This window comes from Dipodomys spectabilis, unplaced genomic scaffold (assembly GCF_019054845.1).
Source record: "Dipodomys spectabilis isolate Male_0828 unplaced genomic scaffold, ASM1905484v1 ptg000043l, whole genome shotgun sequence".
Classification (NCBI taxonomy): Eukaryota; Metazoa; Chordata; class Mammalia; order Rodentia; family Heteromyidae; genus Dipodomys; species Dipodomys spectabilis.
The window spans coordinates 20,591,478-20,613,439 of NW_024870720.1; the positions used below are offsets into that span (position 1 = coordinate 20,591,478).

The 21,962-nt window shown below is 33.8% G+C and overlaps 1 protein-coding gene across 1 annotated transcript in view; it reads left to right on the forward strand.

Moving 5' to 3' along the window:
- Positions 1 to 21,962, forward strand: part of Adgrl3 (adhesion G protein-coupled receptor L3) — a 703,150-nt gene that overhangs the window by 612,619 nt on the left and 68,569 nt on the right. The window contains exons 18-19 of the mRNA XM_042678231.1: positions 11,627 to 11,836; positions 14,873 to 15,093. Of these exons, the coding sequence (XP_042534165.1) occupies positions 11,627 to 11,836; positions 14,873 to 15,093 (431 nt within the window). The remainder of the gene's footprint in view (positions 1 to 11,626; positions 11,837 to 14,872; positions 15,094 to 21,962) is intronic.

Here is a 21,962-nt window from a genome sequence, read left to right on the forward strand (position 1 = left end):
GGCATCACAGCTGCTTAACTACTTTGAATGTCTAAGGAAACATTTGATTGTCTTCTCCTTTAAATATCAAAGTACCCATTTCAGAAGTTTAGGTGATACAAAACAGAGATAGTATTTAGAACCCTTCCCATTACATTGGCAAAAAAATCAACCTGAATATAGAACAGTGATTACTAAAAGTTGAGAAGGGGGTAAACTAAATGTAACAAGTTCACAGTAATGTAATGAACATTTCCACTGTGATTTTGTAGTGCAGCCGTCAAATGCTTTACAAAATGGTTTGCTAGCTCTCTCCTTTACTTTGAGTGTAATTCGCAGATATAATCATCATATTAACACATGATAATAGTAATACAGTAATAATGTGCATAGTCACTCCTGCTTGTTCAAATTGATTTAAAAGATTTTACTTTCCTTAGTTTGGTGATTGCCTTTAAAACAAACAAACAAACAAACAAAACCCACCTCAATATCCTCTTATCTCAATCTGTTACTTTCCATTCCAAGTGAAAACACTAATTGTTTCAAAACCACTTCAGCAATTTAGACATTACAATGTTAGTGCAATTCACTCTTAATTCATTTTCTACATTTTATATCTTAATGTCTATTGTATCGTGTGATGAAAGTAGACATAAGGTTTTAAAATAGTAACAAATATATGATAATCCAGTGTATTTTTTAAAAAGATAATCTGTTTGATTATCATAATGGGCAATGAACTCAAGGCCTCATTATTGTTAAGTAGAAATTTTACAACTTGAGTTAAGCCCCTTTTCCATTGGTTATTTTTGAGCTAAGGTCTAGCTTTGTGCCTAGGTCCTACCTGGGCTACAATCTTCCTACTTATCCATCTCTTTGTTTCTAAGAATGAAACATGTCCACCACTGTGCCCAGAATCATAGTTTTCTCATAGCTGCGATTACAAGTGCATGTCACTTTGCTGAGCCATTTGTTGAGATGGAGCCTTGGTAACTTGTATGTATACCTGAGCTGGCCTCAAACATGTGATCTCTGCCTCCCAAATAGTTAAGATTATAGTCTTGAGCCTCTACACCAGGTTCCATGAAAAGAAAATGGCTTGAAGGAATGCAAAATTTTATTATCTTGATTATTATCTTGATCCAAAAACATTTAACAATATTTTAGGATCAACAGTTATTCTTAAGTTCTCTGAAAGAATATAATTTCACAATAATGTGTATAACATAAATTTTTCATTTTTAAAATTATTTGAAAGTATGCTGTTTTCTTACCAACCTGTGGGTTTTGACAGTTAGAGAGAGAGGCATGGTTTTTCTTCATTTCTGCAGCACAAGAGAGTTTTTGGAGAGGGAAAATCCTAGGCAGACTCAAACAAGGAAAATGATGTGGAGTGAAATAGGGCAGGTGTAGTCTTGATGCCATCCTTTTTGTAGGGGTGGAATCGTTTATTTAACACATATCTAATTATCGTGTAAAGTCTCCACCCCAACTTGTGATCTTGAGATGTACATAGACAAAAGCTAATAGTCTTGTGTCTTTTTACACGTGTTCACCCCCTTATGTGGAATTTGTGTCTTACTACTAGAGTTTATCACCTAGGAAAATCTCTAATATTATTTTTATGTATTTTATGTATTAATTTTTGAGACAAGGTTTCACAGTCTTCCTACCTCAATCTCCCTTAGAGTAGGATTGCCAGTGTATGCTACCAGCCATACCTCCTTAAGACTATTTTTACAGCAGGAAGATCACTAGTAAAGAACATGATTCTCAAGAAATTAGGCTGGATTAAAAAATAGCTATTTATATAGTTTTCTAAGATAGGAAGTTAAGACATCCACTATAAAGTTTTGAGAATATTTGAACAAAATGTGGCTGAACTAAACTTTGACCCTCTCATCATATACAATTCAAGGGACTATCAATTTCCTCTACAAATCAGTTCAATTAAACATTACTATTTAAAGATTTATATTGGGCTAATTCTTATGGGGAAATTAATTCATGTAACTTTAAAGTTTTTTAATAGATTTGTATTGTTAATGTAGAGGTGATATACAGAGGCATTACAGTTACACAAGTCAGGTACTGAGTACATTATTTCTTTTTAATCCATGTCATCCTTTCCCTCTCTGTCTCCCAGTTTTTCCCTCCTGTCCCCACCCACAAGACGTGTAGTTCATTGTCCACACAGTGTGAGTACCACTGCAGTATTTGTTCACTCTTTGTCCTACCTTTTCTCTGTCCCCCTTTCCCTCCCAAAGACAAATAAACTCATATACCACAAAAGGAAAAGACTACAAAAATAACAATAGCAACAACATAATCTCTTCCTTCCATTTCTTTTCTAAAAATATTTTTATTGTAAAGATACTGTACAGAGGGGTTACATTTCCTATGAGTACATAAGTACATTTCCTATGGAGCATTGTTACCCCTCCCTTGTTTTTCCCCTACCATCCCTTCCCTCCCTACCTTCCCAACTCCTGACTCCCTGGCCCTCAAGTTGTAAAGTTTGTGTTCAACATAGTGTCTTGTGTATCTCATTGTTATTATTACAATGGGTCAACATGTATCCTTGTTTCAGCATTTTGTTATTTCCCTTCCCCGCCTCAAATTAGAAAAACATATATACAAGATGCAGGGCACCAGAATCAAATACAGTGACAACAGGGGTTATACTGTCGGGAAGAACATAAAAAAGAAACAAAAAAAATCACATAGTACATTATAAATACACTAAAAACAACAGCGGCAAAGAAAAAAACTCTTGTGTACCTAACTTGGGGCTCATTTTGCTTATACTAAAGCTACCAGCACAACTATGTTTATCGCAGCATTATTTACCATAGCTAAGATATGGAACCAACCCAGATGCCCCTCAGTAGAAGAATGGATCAAGAAAATGTGGCATATATATATATATATATATATATATATATATACATATATATATATATATATATATATAAATGGAGAGAGAGAGAGAAGAGAGAGAGAGATACAATGGAATTCTATGCCTCCATCAAAAAGAATGACAGCACCCCATTTGTGAGGAAATGGAAAGACTCAGAACAAAATATATTAAGTGAAGTAAGCCAGACCCATGGTTTCCCTTTTATGCAATAACTAGTATACATCTAGGAAAATCTTAACAGACAAGCAGAAAAGATCAAAAGCTATGTGCATATGACCATATAAGATGATGCTAACTAAGTAAAATGAACTCCTTCCATTTCTTGATGTGGCTAAAGGGAACTCTTTACACAGCTGGTGAGAATGTAAACTTGCTCAACCACTCTGGAAAGCAGTGTGGAGGTTTCTAAAAAGACTAAACATAGAATTTTCCTATGACCCAGCAATTCTACTCCTGGGCATTTATCCAATAGAACACAAACAACACCACACTGAAATGACCAGCACAGCCATGTTCATCACAGTATTGTTTATCATGGTTAAGATATACATTCAAACCAGATGTCCCTCAGTGGGTGAATGAATCAAGAAAATATGGTATATATACACAACGGAATTCTACTCTTCCATCTGAAAAAAATGATATTGTACCATTCTTATGGAAATGGAAAAACTTGGAAAAAAGTAATCGAAGTAAGTCAGACTCAATGCAAGATAGGTTGCAGGTTTTCCCTCATTTGTGGTAACTAGAGTGTATCTGGAAATCTACAAGCAAAGACACTGAATGGTTAAAAAGCAGTACAATGGGAATATGATAAATTATACAGGTCTCTAGAGAGTCTCACAGTGAGACCAAAGGAGGATATTCATAAAAGCAGATCACAAAAGCCCAGTAACTGTGTGCATATGATCATATAAAAATTTTTTTGATGCTGATACTCAATTCAGGACCTTATGATTACAAGGCAAGGGTTCTACCATTGGAGCCACACCTTGAGCCTCAAAGATTTCATATATATATATATATATATATATATATATATATATATATATAATTTTTAATTTGTTATTTTCTTAAATTACTGTCTGAAGGATAACTGTTCTTGGGATTATTATACTGAAAATCTCCATTCTGCATAAAATATCATAAATGCATTCGTGAAAATGGAAAAAAAGAAAGCCTAAAAGTTATTTAATTTTTTTAGGAAACTGCTATAACTAAGTAAACTAAATGAATAATGGAATACAATAGGATTTGTGTGCACGCACCTTTGTGTATGTTTATATCTATATTTTTTATGTGCCTAACATAATAGGTACCTATAGCTGTATTTTTTATGTGCCTAACACATAATAGGTACCCAGCAAATGTTCTTGTGTTGAATCTATCGAAATTTCCCCAGTATTTTGGTTGGATGCAGTCTTTCTGGCATGGTTTAAAAAATCTAGGTGGAAAAATTACTATTTCTTTTAACCTTAATTCAATTTGATTCTAATTTAATTTTTTTCTTTTTCACTATGATAAATTTATCTTTTCTTATGTGCCAGAGGAAATGACTCTGTGAGAAACATGGTAAGATGATAAAAATAAGTATATCTGGATAGCTTAAGTTTAGTATTTCTGTGGTTCTCTTTCCTTAAACTTCATCTTCTCTATCCCAACTATTCCCTGTAACAAAATCCTTTCAAAAATTACTTTTAAAGTGGGTATGGGAGGGGAAGCTGATGATGTGGTAGAGCTCTAAGCTTTCAAGCCCTGGGCCCAATCTTGCACGCAACTATTGAAGGAAGAAAAAGAGAAAGGAAGGAAAGAAGGAAGGGAGGGAGAGAGGGGAGAGGGAGGGAGGGAGGAAGGAAAGAAGAATGGAAGGAAAGAGGATGGAAGGAAGGTAGGAAGGAAGGAAGGAAGGAAGGAAGAAAGGAAGGAAGGAAGGAAAGATAGGAAGGAAGGGCTAATAGATTTAAACTGAGTAATTTAAAATTCATTATTTAAAACTTATGAAATTGAGGTTGGATTCCAGACATCTTACAATTTTTTTAAATAACATCACTGCCAATTTATAGAATCATTTCTTAGGAAAAATCTTAAATTACAAAAATGAGCCTTTTTTTTTTTTTTAATTGTATGATGTTTTAAAGCTAACCCATAAAGAACTTCAAACAATTCAGGAAAATTGATTCTTAGATATTCAGATTCTATGAAACTTCTTTTTTTTTGGGGGGGTCCGGTCGTGGGGGCCTGAACTCTGGGCCTGGGCACAGTCCACTCTTGAGCTCAAGGCTAGCGCTCTACCACTTGAGCCACAGCGCCACTTCCGGCTTTTTTCTTTCTGCTTATGTGGTACTGAGGAATCAAACCCAGGGCTTCAGGCATGCAAGGCAAGCGCTCTACCACTGAGCCACCTTCCCAGCCCTCTATGAAACTTCTTTACAGGTCAATTTTTGAGAAGCAACTTATAAATTCCTCTTTTGTAATAATATTTTTCTCTATTCTCATCTGTTATGTGTTTCATAATTAGAGACATGATTATCCTCATACTTTGAAAATATGATTTTACAGAAAGCAAGTGTTGTAACATTTTTTTGTATGGCCAACTACCCAATAGACATCTTGTAGAGATGTTTCTGGGTAGACTATCTCCTTCCATTTCTGGAATGTCAAAAATCTCTTTAAGTGTTTCTGCATACTTTGAGGAAATTGAATGAAACTTCAATATCACAGGTAGCAAATCACATTACTTTTTATCATTATTGTGTACTTGAATAGGACATACAGGCAGTAAGAAGTTGTTCTTAATTGTAAAACATTCATAATTTTCTAAAATTTATATTTGTATGGTCATCTGTACAGATAGATGAGTAAAACTTAGTTTATATTTTTACAAGGTGCTAAACTTTATTTTTAAACTGCAATTAAACACTTTATAATCAAGATGGTCTTAAACTATGGTTTATAAAACAAAGAGCTATAGGCCTTGTGTATGTATATGTATGTGTGTGAGTGCATACGCCAGTCCATAGGCTTGAACTCAGGGCCTGGGCACTGAGTTATTTCTGAGAGATTTCTTTTGCTCAAGGCTAGTGCTCTACCACCTGAACCACAGCTCCACTTCCTGATTTTTTGATGTTTAATTTAAGAGTCTCACAGACTTTCCTGCTCAGGCTTGCTTTGAAATTTGACCCTCAAGTCCCGACCTCCTGAGTAGCTTGGATTACAGGCACAGCCCACTGGTTATATTTAATATAATTCAACCCATTACATGATATATTATTGAAAACCTGATCATTAGTAAGTTGGAAAATTATTAGCTCTTTGCTACGAAAAGTCCAACGTAGAGTTTATCACAATTGCCCACATTCCTTTTTAAAACTAATCAGTATATTTGAGTTACAACCTCTGATTCAAGAGAAGCAATTGTGCCCAGAAACATGAAACAATAGCAATAAGTAGTGTTACTTCTTAGTGGCAAACCCAATTATTTCAAGGGTCACTATTTTCAACAAAGTGTTAGTAACTTTTATAGTCAGGTTAATTTTTTGTGCTTAAAATGATCTGACTTACCTCATCTTAGCCCTGTAAGGTTCAGTCTCCAATGTTCTATTCACACAGCATGACCTTCTCTCTTTTTCCAAATTTCTTTTTTGCTCTGTGTAAGCTGTTCACATTTGTCTTCTTCCATTGTTTTTTGCCTTTCCATATAACTTTAAAATAATGCAGCTGTTTTGCTGCCTTTTTTCAGTGCTCTTACTGAGCCCTGTTAACATGTTCACTCATTTTAACCTTTTGAACTATTGGATATCATAGTCAAATTATCCACCATAAGGAATCAAAGCAACACAGTCATGATAACAGTTAATTCTCAAGTAAAATCAGGTTGGAGCTCTCATTTGCCACACATTTAATTTACATGTGTATATCTTAGCCCTCAGAGTAAAACAACAATGAATCAGCCAGTATTGGAAGATACAGATTCTGAACTATATCAGCATTCAAGTAGAAAAACATGAGACACTAGAGAAAGTGTTACAATCATGCTGTATCAACTTAACACTACACATAGATCTGAGCACATGTTCTGGCTGACATACAGATTTTATCCTTTCTGACCTTCTGTGCTGATCTCTGAAATTGTGGTTGTTTCATGTCTTGATGAGGGCTTCATCAAGATAAAAAAAAAGAGTGCTAAACTAGGACAGTACTGAGCAATTAGTTACACTATAAAATCTTATCCTAATGCCAGGTGTCAGTGGCTCACGCCTGTAATCCTAGCTACTCAGGAGGCTGAGATTCTAAGGATCTCCATTCAAAGCCAGCCCAGGCAGGAAACACCATGAGATTCTTACCTCCAGTAAACCATTCAGAAAACTAGAAGGGCCGCTGTGGATCAGCTTGCCTTGAGCTGAAGAAGAGCTACAGTGCCCAGGCCCAGAGTTCAAGCCCCACGACCGACCAAAAAAAAAACCAAAAACTTATCCTGTTACTGCATAATAGAGAATGTGCTTGATTGGGTAAATGACTTTTGCAATTTCTTTATTTGTAAGTTGAAGTTAACTGCTCAGTATTTTGGAAAGTTAAATGAGCAATAAAATAAGCAGTACTAGTAAAATATAATCTTTTAAAAATTTTAAGTTAGCTATAATCACTGCTAATCATCGTCACATTTTGCCTAATGTAGAAATAGTGGAGGTGAAATTTTCTCTTCTGCTTTTTTAAAAGTTAAATGTAGGTAAAAATTAAAAATGTAAATAGTTGTACAAAGGAGTTTCAGTTCAACATTTCAGTGTATGAAAAATCACATCTTCATCAATGTCACCCCACCCCTCTATTGTTTTCCCAGAATGAAATTTTCTTTTTTTTCTGTTAAAATTATTAAGTTCTTTTTTAAAATTTGCTTTTATTATCAAGGTGATATACAGAGGGCTTACAGTGACCTACGTAAGGTAGTGAGTACATTTCTTGTCCAACATTGTTTACCTCCTCCCTCATTTTTCTCCCACTTTCCCTCTCCCCCAACACCCCCTCTCCAGACTGTAAAGTTCATTTCCAACATAGTGTCTTGTGGGTATTGCTGTTGCATTGGTTCACCTTTATCCTTTGTCGCCTCATTTTGTGATTCCCCTTCCCTTCCCCAAATCAGAGAAGCAGATGAAACAGACTGTCTTTTCAGTTCTTCCTTACTCATACCACAACTACTCCTAATTTTTTTTCTTTATCTACATTAACTCTCAGTTATTATAAGGTAGTTAGTTTCCCATTTTTTTTCTAACCATTTCCTTTTCTCTTTCCTCTGTTAAGATAGTTGTAGTTCTGGCTTATGAAATATGATGATTTTTAAAACTACTGCAGAAAAATCTCAAGTATATTAGAGTGTTTCATTATGTTTTATGAAAGCAGAGATTTTCCTGAATATATTCAAATAAATCCATAAGAAAGCTAGATACCCTTGTTATTATAGATCCTTGTTATTATTTTAATTTTACTAATGAGCACTTGAAAATATTTGAACTGATTTTTATTTGACACAAACTTTCAAGTTTTTTAGCAGTTTATTTTGGATAATTTACTATTACCAAAAAGTAAGAAATAGAATCATCTGGTCTTATTACTGGGTTACTCAACTGTGACATTCATCTTGCTCTGTACGGCAATCTTCATTTCCTCAGACCATTGAGCCTTTTACTTTCCCTTGGGCTTGTGAAGTGACTTTTGTGTCTGGTGACCCAGTTCCCAAGATTGAAAGAAATGCGAGGAAACTATTTCACAGAGTCCTGCCACATCACCAGCATATAGGCTTTTCAGAATCCTACCAGCTTTAGTTTCTGTGAAGCCCACAGTTTACGTTCATGTTTTACGCACATGTGATTCACTAGCAGTCATAAAGCACAAGTGCATAAATTTTTGTGCATAACAATTTGTGCTATCATAAATAGCTCAGAAGAAAGAGGCTTGAAAAGCAAATTAAAAACCATACTATTGTAATTTGACAAGTATGGCTTGACATTAAAATAATGCACTACGCAGAAAGTAAAACAAGTTCTTGATAATTACTGTCCTTCTGTTAATAACAAAGTGATTATTTAAGCAATGTCTAAAAACTACAACTAACAAATTATTTTAAAAAGCAAATCTAGAGCTATCTCATGTAGAAATACTTATGTAGTAAAAATGGAAAAATATTTTAAAAATCTTTTCATCTAGTCTAACTTGCAGTTTGATAAATAAAGTTAGACATTTCACAATGGTCACAGAGACTTATGCATAGGCTGAGTCATTTTAAATCCTTAAACAATCTTATTCCCTACTTTGTGAGCATGACCTTAGTTTCATTAAATATATTCAAGTCTTTACTGGCATGTTTTAGCTCATGTGGTCTGGATGGCTTTTACAAGACATAATTGTTGCCTGCATCTTTTTCCTCATCACCTGCCTATCGGTGTATGACAACCATAGGGACAAGACAAAGCAGGCTAGGCCAGATGAAAGACAAAAGAGAAATGATAACTTTCTTTACATCTTACTAAATATTTGTGGCTTCAAGTATCAGCAAAGACTGAAAAGCAAATATTGTTTAATGAAGATTTCATTCTAGAGGGAGTAGAATCATCAAATGCCTAAGAAATAAAACTGTCATTCTCCTCTGAGATTTTCTTTCACATCTCCCTCGTCTTCTCTGGAAGATATTAGGATTTCTGTTTTTACTTTTTGTTTCTTTTCATGTTTTATCAGTTTTCCAATGTTTTTATAATAAATTATATTGGTTTATGGTATGAGTCTAAGGAAAAAAAGGTAAATTGGTTCTTAATTTGTCTTTTGTCATAAGTTACAAAATAATATATTGATGATTGTCATCATTCCTGATTTCAATTTAAAAGCACCTTACATCTGTAATCCTAGCTATTCAGTATGTTGAGATCTGAGGATCTCAGTTTGAAAATGGTCAGAGCAGGAAAGTCTGTGAGACTCTTATCTCCAATTAACAACCCCAAATCCAGAAGTTTAGCTGATGCTCAAGTTGTACAGTGCCAGCCATGAGTGGAAAAGCCAAGGGGCAGTGCCAAAGCTCTGAGCTCAAGTCTCAATGTGGTACTAAATAAATAAATAACTGAAAGTCAGTGCACTAAATTTTCCAGTCTGAATGTAAATAATCCTCAAAAAATCTTACATAAAGTGTTTTATAATATAAAAAAATACAACCAGAAAAAGGATCTATAAAATATGATATTTGTTTAAAAATGAAAATAGAGATTAATGACATTGACTTAAATGATACATGCAAAATTGTAAACATCTAATACAGGTAAAAGTGCAAACAATACTCATAGAACAGTTTTGGGTGGCCATTGATTAGATGTATTTCTAATTGACATGCTCTTCAATTATGTAAATCAAACATGCTGCTGTTTCAAGGTGAAAGCAACCACATATCCAGCAGGCCATCTGAAAACTACATAATTATCCAAGTTTTCCTCTTTTTTACATTTTTATTTGTTAAGCTTCACACTATGAAAGATTTCCCTGAATTTGAAATTTTTAGAAATGAACCATGATGCTATGATCTGAATCACAACCCGCCTTCTATGCAGATGCCACTTCACAGTTGTTACTTCATGAAAATCTCCCCTGGAATAGTCAGTGAGATTATTCTGAAATATTCCTGCAACTCTTGATTATATTTCAAGAAGCACAAATAAAAGTTGAGTATTTTCAAGGGACTGAGAAAGAAAAGAGGAATGGACAGTCTAGACAATTTCTCATTTTTTCTGTTCCATACTGTCTCTTTCTGAAGTGTTGTACTATATGCATGCTACATTTTCAAATAAATCATTCTTGGGTGGAGCCAAACTACCAAAGAGTGAACATAGAGGAATCTTAGAACAAGAGCAGAAATGAAATGACAATGACTCAACCAACATTACAGTTGTGGAACTCATAGGACTATTTTAATAGAGCTCCTGAAGGCAGATTCATGAAATAGAGAAATGCTCATGAGCTTTTATGTTCTTGTTCCTCAGCTCTATTCTCTGTTTAACACTGCTGTTACAGACAGTGATTCTGAATACTTCTTTTTCATCTATATATAACAACCTTTTTTAAATTTAAACCCCTTCAAGGCTGAGATTTCCTTATCTCCTTAAGCCAGTCAATATGAATATAAATCCAACAAATATCCTCATTCTTTCAGATCTCACTTAATAAATGGTGAACATGTGTGAATAGAATTAACTAGGGACTTTAAAATGCTCAATTTTCAAATGCTGATAAAGGATTTATAGGATATGAGCATTGTATTTTATATATACCAAAAATATTTCTGGATCATTCAACAAATATCAGTTGAGACAGTACTTCACTAAGCATACAGCTTAATTTTGTGAGTAAGTATTCCCCAGCAGGGGAATACTGATAAAAAAAAAATCAGTGTTAAAGAAACAAAATAACTTCTCCTTGAAATGCTTATATAGAATTCAGTTGATGTGCTTCATTCTTTATATCCTTGCAAATGTTATGTTCTGAAAAAGCGTCCAGTGCTATTATCATCCCCGAATGTCCAACTGATTCACATCTCAGGGAAAACAGAAAATGTTTTACCTATGGGAGAGAAAGAGATCTATTCATTGTGGATATGGAAGATGTCTAGCACATTACTAAAAATCAGGTTACTGTACAACTGTGTAATGGTTTCTACGCAATTGCAACTTAATATCTTTTTGTTGTGTTTCCTAGCACAGTGACGCAGTCCATGACCTTCTTCTGGATGTGATCACATGGGTTGGAATTTTGCTCTCCCTAGTTTGTCTCCTGATTTGCATCTTCACGTTTTGCTTTTTCCGTGGGCTCCAGAGTGACCGTAACACTATCCACAAGAACCTCTGCATTAGCCTGTTCGTAGCTGAGTTGCTCTTCCTCATCGGAATCAATCGGACTGACCAACCAGTAAGCCAACCACACTGACATTTGCAAAGAATTTCTCGAATACTTGCGGTATTGAAGAAAAACATAAATGATTAAAAGTATATTTTAATTTTAATTGATAGTAACTTTCAGATCTGGCTCACTGTTACTTTTAAATGCCTTATTTGCATACAGGAGTGGTAATTATATTTATATACATATATATATATATGTATATATATTTTTTAGAATAAACTTTTGGCTTTGCAGGCTATTGTCAGTTGAAACTGCGTCCATAGATTCACTGCTCCTTATTATGAACCTCTGACATCTGAATGCTGTGTTTCTGACAAATGATGGGACCTAGCTTGACACATCATTATTACTTTAAAAAATCCCAAGTACACAATTTAGACTAGGATTCACTCCAAGTGATGTACAGTTTTGGGTTTTGGGACAAATACATGGCACCATATACTCAATCTTTTAAATTCAAAAAGTATTTTAACTGCCCTGAAAATTATGCCTCCGTTGTGCATTTGTCTTTTCTTTCTAAGCCATGGAAAACATTGATTTGTTTAAGTCTTCATAATTTTGTTTTCCTTTTCCAAAATATCATATACTTGAGAACATATACTATGCAGTTTTTTATGTTGGCTTTAATCTATTAGTATTATATGTGTAAGTTTCATGTCTTTTTGTACCTTGCTAGCTCATTTCATTTTCACACTGACTAATATTTCAGTGTCAGTTCCACCACAATTTGTTTATGCATTCACCTATTGAAAGACATCTCCATTGCATCTGAGTTTTAGCAATTATGAAGAGAGTTACTATACATATTTGTGTACTGATTTTTGTGAGGACCACCTTTTCAACCTCTTTAAGTGAATATTAAAAAACAAAATTACTGAGTTATATGGTAATCATGTTAATTTTTGAAAAAAAAATCACTAAATTATCTTTCAACCTGTTTACAGTGCTCTACATTCTCACCAGTAATAAGACACACATTTCTTTAAAAAATTCTGTTTCACAATGTCTCTTAAGATCTTTATATATTTGTTACACATATTTTCATTACTTTAATCATAGAGATGAAATTGTGATAAGCTTAATAATGAGATAATTTACAGAACAGAAGAATATTTATCTAACAAATATGATGGTTATTTGATAAGTCTAAAATGAGGTTATGAATGGAAATAATTTGGAAAGTAGTATAAATGACAGGTCATTTTAGAATATATAAGCTCTTCTCCAATTTTGTTTCATACTTTTGGCAGGTAAGTTCTTTCACCACCTTAAGTGCTAGCTTCAAACTTTGCTGCGCTCTATTTCCTTGTATTGTGGAAGGAAGGAGTGCAGACAAAAAAAAGAGAACAATACTGGTCAACTGGTTTTGGTAAAAACCAAATAGAAAGGAAAACTATACATAATACGTAATGATTTCCATGTGCTTTATTCCCTTTTGATTTTTGTGAAGCCCTTTATTAAGATATTTGTATATGGTAAGTTTACTCTCATGGCTAGAACTGAAAATGAAAGGAAATATTTCATTTTTTAAAATTTTTATAAGATTTATGAGTATAATAAATAATTCATTCATTTAATACTGTTCTCTAGTATATGTCCATATGCGTAGATTGCTTAATAATATAAATGCAATTGAATTCATGTCTATGATGATGTATTCATGATTAATAACTGTAAAGGATATAATTATGGTGAATATATTTTAATTGCTCAGCTCACTTATAAAAGAGCCTCTCTAAAATGTACATATACATGAATAAGCAATCAGAGTACACACATTTCCCCCAAAAAAAGTATAGCTCTAGATTTAAAAAAAATTAATAGTTGAAATTCTAACTCTAAAAGAGCAGTCAATGAAAAATTGTGTCATTTTCAAAGAAGGTATCATTTATCTCTGTCTTAACCTGTAATTCAAATTCCATGTGATTTGCTTTCATTTAGAAATCTTACTTTTATTTTTATTTCCTGAAATTGCATGCGATCTAAAAAACTGGTACCAAATGTTGCATGCAGCATGAAACAAATCTCTGAATCACAAAGAATAGTGATGGATAGAAAAGAGAGGGACTGTAGCTCAGCTTGTCTGTTCTCACACCACTGGTTAGGTGTCCTCTCCTACAACTCATGTAGTGCTGGCCACCTGCTCCTTTTCCACCTCAGTCCTTTGGCCTCCTCATGGTCTCCTTCATTGCCATCCTGTAAATACAATGACACTCACCTGTCCTCGGTCTCACTTCTAAGGGATCATACTAACTAATGACTCCAGTTAAATTTTCTAATTTTTCTCTTCACTTCTAAGGGATCATACTAACTAATGACTCCAGTTAAATTTTCTAATTTTTCTCTTGCTCAATCTTAGTAAGAGCTACAATCTCCTTCTACAATATTATTATTAGTTAATGATATTTAGATTAAACTATTTTCCATGGGTTTAATATTTCTGTATCAGTTTTTTTTAAAGTTTTTTTAATATTTGTATCATGTCAGTATTGGCACTTGAACTCATTTCCTTGCTCCAGGCTGGGGCTCTACCACTTGTGTCACACCTCCACGTACTCCTTTTCTTTTGTAATTAAAAAGTTAAGAGTATTAGATGTTCAGAAAGTGAAAAAGAGAGAGCACTTGCCTAGTATGTCTAATATCCCAGGTTTGATCCTTAACACCATAAATTATGTGGTGTTTATATATGTGTCTATGTTAGCATACCTATGTGGAATTTCCTGAGACTATTTGAAAGTCTTTAGGCAAAATTCAGTAATAATTAGTAATAATGCTACCCCTCTCTCTCTTTTCCTCTCTCCCTCCCCTCTCTTTAAATGCTATCCTGACATGTCATCCATAGCCGTCATGAAAGTTAAAATCAGTTTGCAAAGACAGGGAACACTGAATTCGTTTTTAGCACGTGCGTTTTATCAATCTTAGCTAAGCTATTTGCAGTCCTCCTTCATTACTGCTAGGTTGGTAAGTGGTTTAGTGTTAAAGGCAGTTGATGAATATTCCCTGTGGAAGCTGTTTGACTGACTCCTCTGTTCTTTTCCCTAGATTGCCTGTGCTGTTTTCGCTGCCCTCTTACATTTCTTCTTCCTGGCTGCCTTCACTTGGATGTTCCTGGAGGGGGTTCAGCTGTACATCATGCTGGTGGAGGTTTTTGAGAGCGAGCACTCGCGAAGGAAGTACTTTTATCTGGTGGGCTATGGCATGCCTGCTCTCATTGTGGCTGTGGCAGCTGCAGTGGACTACAGAAGTTACGGAACAGACAAAGTGTGAGTTGATTGTGTGTTTTCTCTCTCCTTCCTTTCTTTTAAAATCTAGTTTCTAATAAAGCTTTGGGTTCTCTTGGTTTGTTACCTAAAGCATTAAATGTAAGAAGTCAGAAACAAAGGATACAATCGATCTAATGTTAGCTTATACGAGTTATGTTAGCCTATGAGTTGAAAAGAAAAACATTCTTGAACCTAAGTGTGACGCTATCTTCAAGCACAACCATTTCTCTACATCATCACTTAGAGTAAGAGGTAAAGATGATATTTGTTATTTTTTTTCAGAGCGCTGAGACATTTGCCACACAAGGAGCTGTGACACATGTACTAGGACAAAACAGAGAGATTCCCAACATTGGTGGCTTCTCACTTTCTTGTTATGTATATGCTAGACATTGGAAAGTCTTTTGCTTTATGAACAGGAAGTCCAGAGGACAGAAACATTTTGTGTTTTTCCTCCTTTAACCTCTGTGTTTTTGTAGGGTGCAGTGATAAATTTTCTCTTTAGCGATATCCAGCACACTGGAAAAAAGAGTGCAGTTGAAATTGCTTCTTGACAATTTATGTCCTGAAAGTGAAAGAAACCCTCCATGGAAGAAACAGAAGGAAGTCTGAGGTAGATCTCTGATGAAAAAACCATAGTGAGGACGTAGACTGGGGAGAGAAAATAAAAGTAGCGAAGGAAGAGAGGTAAACAGACCCTTAGAAAGAGAATCATAGAATTGAAGGTCAAAGAAAGTAAGAGAAAGTTTCAAGTTGACATTTTAAAACCAGTGGTGATTTATGTCAAAGATAATTCAAGTAAGATAAGCACTGGAGAAAAATCATTTGACCTTTGCAACAGCTATTTGGAGAAAGAGTTGGGAGCAGAAGCCAAATTGGAAGGTGTGAAAAGATAAGTTAGTATCCAGAAAGCAAAGTTTTTAAGAATTATGTATACCATGGAATAATTTGACTGAAAAATAGTGATCATATTAGATTCTTTGATTAAAGTAACCAAGGAATTTATGTAGAAAACCAATGCCCTATGGGGTTTGAATGTAGCTCAGTCTTTGAGTACTTGCCTAGTGTTAATAGGGGCCTTGACTCTGTTCCCAGCACTACCAGTAGTTGTGGTTAAAGAGGATGACAACGGAAGCCTGTGTAGGATGAGAAGAAACATGTTTATGAAGAACAGTGGAGAGAAAGTACCTTTCCTCTCACTTGTAGTCAATGTATATAAGCTGAATGATAGGTAAAGATACTCTCGGACCATTGGGAACAAAAATATAGATGACAATGGCACACAAGATTAGGGACACCTTGAATTGATGTTGAAAGTGGTTTCTGAACTGATGATATTGATTTTACAGATGAGGAAATCAGCCACATTAACCCAAAGTTGTACCCATGGTTATATATAGATTTAGACAGCAGCAAACATGTCATAAACCAAGTCACATTGTGTTAAATGTAGGAGGATCCTTTTTACATAGCAAAATGACCTTCTTCTTTGGGGTAAAGAAAGGTAAATTTCTCAGACGCTAAGAAAGGTAAATTTCTAAGCAGAGAAAGGTTCCCATCAAATCTAAGCTGCTGAGCCCTGTTGAATGAATAGCTAAGGTCACGTTGAAGAGTCAGGAGATTTGAAGAGCTTTGAAATGAGCCCTCTGGAAAATGTGTTAAAGAGCCAATTAGACATTAATAAAAAAAATTCCAAGCAGCAGTGAAGGCTCAGGTGAGGTTAGATAACATCAATTTGTCCAAAAGTTAATAAGCCAGGCTTCTGAGAGTCAGCAGCCCTAGCTGACTAGTAATAAAGCAGGTTGCTTCCCAGAAATGAGAATTCTTAAAGATGGAACAAGAAAAGGACAGCAGAATTATGGGAAGCCTGTGAATATAACATATATGTGGTACTTAGGCACCGATAATACAAATAAAAGAAATCTATTTTCCTTCCTTCCTTCCTTCCTTCCTTCCTTCCTTCCTTCCTTCCTTCCTTCCTTCCTTCCTTCCTTCCTTCCTTCTTCGTTCCTTCCTTCTTTCCTTCCTTCCTTCCTTCCTTTCTTTTTCTCATTTGAGCACTGATGGTTCATGCCTGTGCTCTTGACTCCTCACCAGGCTGAGATCTGAGGGCTGTAGTTCAAAGCCAGCCTAGGCAGGAGAGTCCAGGAGACTCTTATCTTCAATGAACCATCAAAAATCTAGAAGTAGAGCTGTACAGTTAATCGCTAGAATGCTAAGGGCACACATAATTATATGTAAATGTAATTACTAACAATTGAGTTTGAACCTGACTTTGAAGTATTGTCAAATATGAGCTCATTCTCATGCAGTAACAAGAATGAGATAGACTAGACTTAGAAAAAAATATTTTCTCTTAAAGGTATTTTAGGATAGAGGTGTTATATTGATCATAGGTTTGTGGTTCTTATAAAAACAACACCTGGATTGATATGCTTCACACGTTATAAAACTCAGACCTTTAAATTGTACCCTTCAATGGCAGTTTGTTCTCAGTGTTACACACTCAGCACCACTCAAAGAGCCCAATAGCAAAGAGCCCAACAGCAGTCACTCCTCTAGGATTGTATAATTTTACATTTTGATCAGTACACTCTCCCCCTAAAAATTAATTTGAGTGATACCATTATTTCTGACCTTCTAGGACTTCAAATATTGTTCTTACACAATTCTGTTTGCTCTCTTGAAGTTCCTGATTTTCTTTTCTTTTCATTTAATGATTGTATTTCTCTCCTTAGTTATTTGCAAATATTCCTGTTACTGAATTGATTCAACTTGTATGCTTTGCATTTCGGTGATTTATTTGGAGACAGATGTCATTTCCTGGATAGTTGAAATCTGTCTTCTTTTAGAATCAATAATGTACAGGACTGGTGACTTTGTGAAAGCTTTGGCCATCATTGCTCTAATTTCCTGCCTCATAACTAGAATGTCTCATTTATTGGTGTTATTACTATATGGGAATAGAGGCTAATTAATTTCCAAGGTACTTATTCAAAACAAACCTTAAGAGTTCAGCTTTATAATTATGATTTTTTTTGCCCGAATAAAAGCAAAACAGAGAAAAAGAGCAATAGGTAAATGTTACAGATAAATAGGAAAAAAATCAATAAAATTCTATCACGGGCAGATACAAGGCATCTCAATATCTCTTTTGTATATTACAAAGAAAATCAACAACTGGTCATACAGGAGCTTTCCTACTCCACTGGAAAAATGATTAACATCTACTTTGGGGGAGCTCATCCAACCCAATAACTACAGTTATGTCATTTTCACTGAAGAAGCAAGTGTTGATAGAGTTCTAACAATGATATCCCACCAACCCACGGAACTTATATAAACAATTTTTTAAAAAGAAACAGATCATTGAAAATCGAACTTTTCTTTAATATTCAGGTGTTTATTTGCCAAACTAAAATGAACATTTCATTTTTTTTCTAAGGTCTTAATCAAGGCATCTTTTCAAATACAAAGATAAACATTGGCTTCTATGCAACTCACAAGATTTCTGCATATAGAATTCGATATCGTGGTTCTTACTGTCACACCTGTCTTTACTATTCTAGTTTCTATTACTGTTTATTTTATTCCATGTAACCTTACCAATTCCTTGTTCACTTTGTGAACAGTTTGTGATGTACCTTTTAATTTTTGTTCTTGTTTTTTTTGTTTTGCTGGCTAATATCTCCTTCCTGTATGTTATGGTAGGTTTTAAAAATAAAATGTATGCAATCCACAGTCAAATATAAACTGGAATTAATCAGAATTCAAAGAGATATAGGCCATTTTCAGTAAATTCAATCTAGTAATCTTTTATTTTGGAAGTTCTTTAGAGTTGTTTTTAGAACTTCATGATTCTTAAACTTACTCTGTTTCAACCAAACAGAGCACACAACAAAACAATTTAATATATATCACAATGGGTCATATAAGATTTTTTTCACCTTTTTACTCCTCTGTATATATTTAATTGCTTTATTATAGTATAAGGAGTTGTTAGTTCAGAAAACTTTCATAATAATAATAGCTTGCCCTTACTAAAAATAGAGAATTATATCAACAATAGAAAATGGCTTTAGAGATAAAATTATTTTCCTAGGTTTGAATAAATATTATTTTGATACAGATAGAGATGCGATCATATTTCATCTGGCTGATAGATTATGATGTGTTTTTCTATGAAGTGTTATTAAGCTGTTGAATTTATTATGTACCGTGCACACACACACACACACACACACACACAGCATACATAATTTGATCTTGAAATGTTGCTTCATTTGCCATCAATTTACAATGCTTATAGAAGAGTCATTATTTCTGTCTTTTAAAACAAAACATTTTTATTTATCTCACATATACTTGGTAGTTATAACAATATTTGGCTACAATAACCTTATATTTGAAAGACTAATCAAATAACCAAATGTCCCTTTTTAAACCAATACTGGATCTCATGTTTGAATTGCACTATTAATAATGAGAATTTATTTCCATTTATCTGCTTTTATGTCTTTTCCCAAGCTCCAGTCTTTTATTCATGTCCACACTTAATGAAGCTACTCAATAGAATACTGTCAGAAGATGAGTATAGAAGTCTGACATTGACTTTGCAATTCAATCAGAACTGTTTGGAAATAGAGTCCTGCACATTCTGATTTTATTACCTGAAGCTAATCAGTTCATTCAAACTTTATTGCCTTGATATTACCACAAAATGCAAAGTGTTTTAACAGTTAAGTTTTTAATAGAAAAAAAATCACATTAATGGTTTATAGCATTTTCTGAGTCTCATGCATACAAGTGAAAAGGCTGTGGGCAATATTATGAGTGGATCAGGAGATGGGGTGAGATTTGGGTACCAGGAAGAAGAAGATCATTGGAGAAAAACAAAAACAAAAAATAACCCACAAAACAGAGGATTGCCTAAGAGATAAAATCCAGGCTAGCAAATTATTGATAAGGGCTTGCTCAAAGACATGGATTAAATCTTGAACATTTGTGATCAATCAGAAATCCTTAAGTAGTAGAAGATTAGGCAAGCCCTTAAAACAACCGAATTCAAATGTGATCATCTAAAATTGCTTTAAATTATCTATTGAAATTTAGATCCCCATCCCAGTTCTTAAGCTTATGAGCTGCCATGTTTCTTTATTTTCTTTCTATCATTTAACCAGCATGAGTGTTTGGACTGAAAAATGGTCTTTATTTTGTAGATTATTTTATTATTGAAGAGACTTGTCAAGGCATGTTGAACTTAATAGTATCTACTAGTTTCATGTATAGGTTTATTATATACATTTGTCTACAAGAAGTAAGCACTTAAACATACATAAAGAAAATATTTTCACTTAGAATATTTGTCTAGCAATTTTTAAGTGACATTTAAAAATATTGTTACATTTCATTGAAATGAAACAGGTCAAAGACATCAAGTTATCACCATATGTGGAAATTTTAAGGTCAGCATGAACTTTTTGGTTAAGCATTTATCCATTTCAGAACTGCATACCAAACAGACAGGGTGATGGTCTTGTTAATTTGAAAATACAATGAAATAAAACTAAAGTCAAATGTTTGACTTGAATTCTTTCTAGACTAAAAGAAGTATAATAATATACACGTTCATTAGCCATATGGATTTAGGAATCAATTGAACTAGAACAAACCTCAAACCCAATTGTTTATCCCAGTTCTCCAAATCTGTAAAGTGGAGTTTATTGTAAGTACGTTGTAAGGCTATTGTGGTGTTTGAAACTACACATGTGTATATAAAGGTACTTACATATGTGTTGGAGTATGTATGTAAATCAAATGTATGGCATGTGCAAGCTAAATTACAACTATTATTACTAGTTCTATTATGTAGTTGATATAAATGAAGACATAAAAACTTTATGATCAGAATATAAATGATATATTATATTACATATTATTATATTATTTTGAAATCCAGAGCTGTGTAGAGCTACAAATGTTAATCATGATTACTACTATTCAGACTCCATCCTTGCATGAATCAGAAAAATGTTTTATTCTGATGCACTGCTCCAAAAGTATCTCAGGTTTAGCTAAATGAGTGTACTGTAATGAAAATTATATTAACAAGGATTGTGCAAATTTAGGGTTAGACACGTTATGCTTAGTATGTATCTGTCTCTTTTTCCTTTCTCTAGCTTGCTACATTTCTCTCTTTTTAAAAACTCTTTCAACTATTCCAGTAGATAAATATATCTGCATATGTTACAGAGATATTTGCATATGTTACAGAAGAAACAGCATTGTATAATTTATAAATTCTCATCAACAACTTGATATAATTAAGACTTATTAATTTCCGGACTGAATATCAACCAAAATATGTTTACTGGTTACATTGAGCACTTGATAGTTTAGTCTCAGATTTAATGACCTGTAGGAAGTGAAAAAAATACCATTATTAATTTACATTTCTTAAGAAAACATTGAATAATAATCACATATCTGCTTCACAAGGAAGAATAAAATCAGAGCCATAATGCAATTTTCCATAATATCTAAATGACAATACATTGCTGATTTTGAATAAGAAATTATAATCTCACAGTGTTACTGGATGCTAGAAGCATTGTTTAACATATGTTTTAGATGACATTTATATATATTGCCCAGTTGGCTTTATTTTTTGTATATACAGAATTCTGCCTTTTCAAAATGACTTGTGATAAAATGAAGTACGTTAGCATTTAGTTTAACATCAGAAGAGAATCAACTTTAGAAGTATAGTTTTCTGTTGTCCAATTTCAAAAACACTATTGTAATGTTGTGGAAGATTAATTTTGTTTATTTTTTTCATTTTTGTCTAAACACAAATATGGTACTTGCAG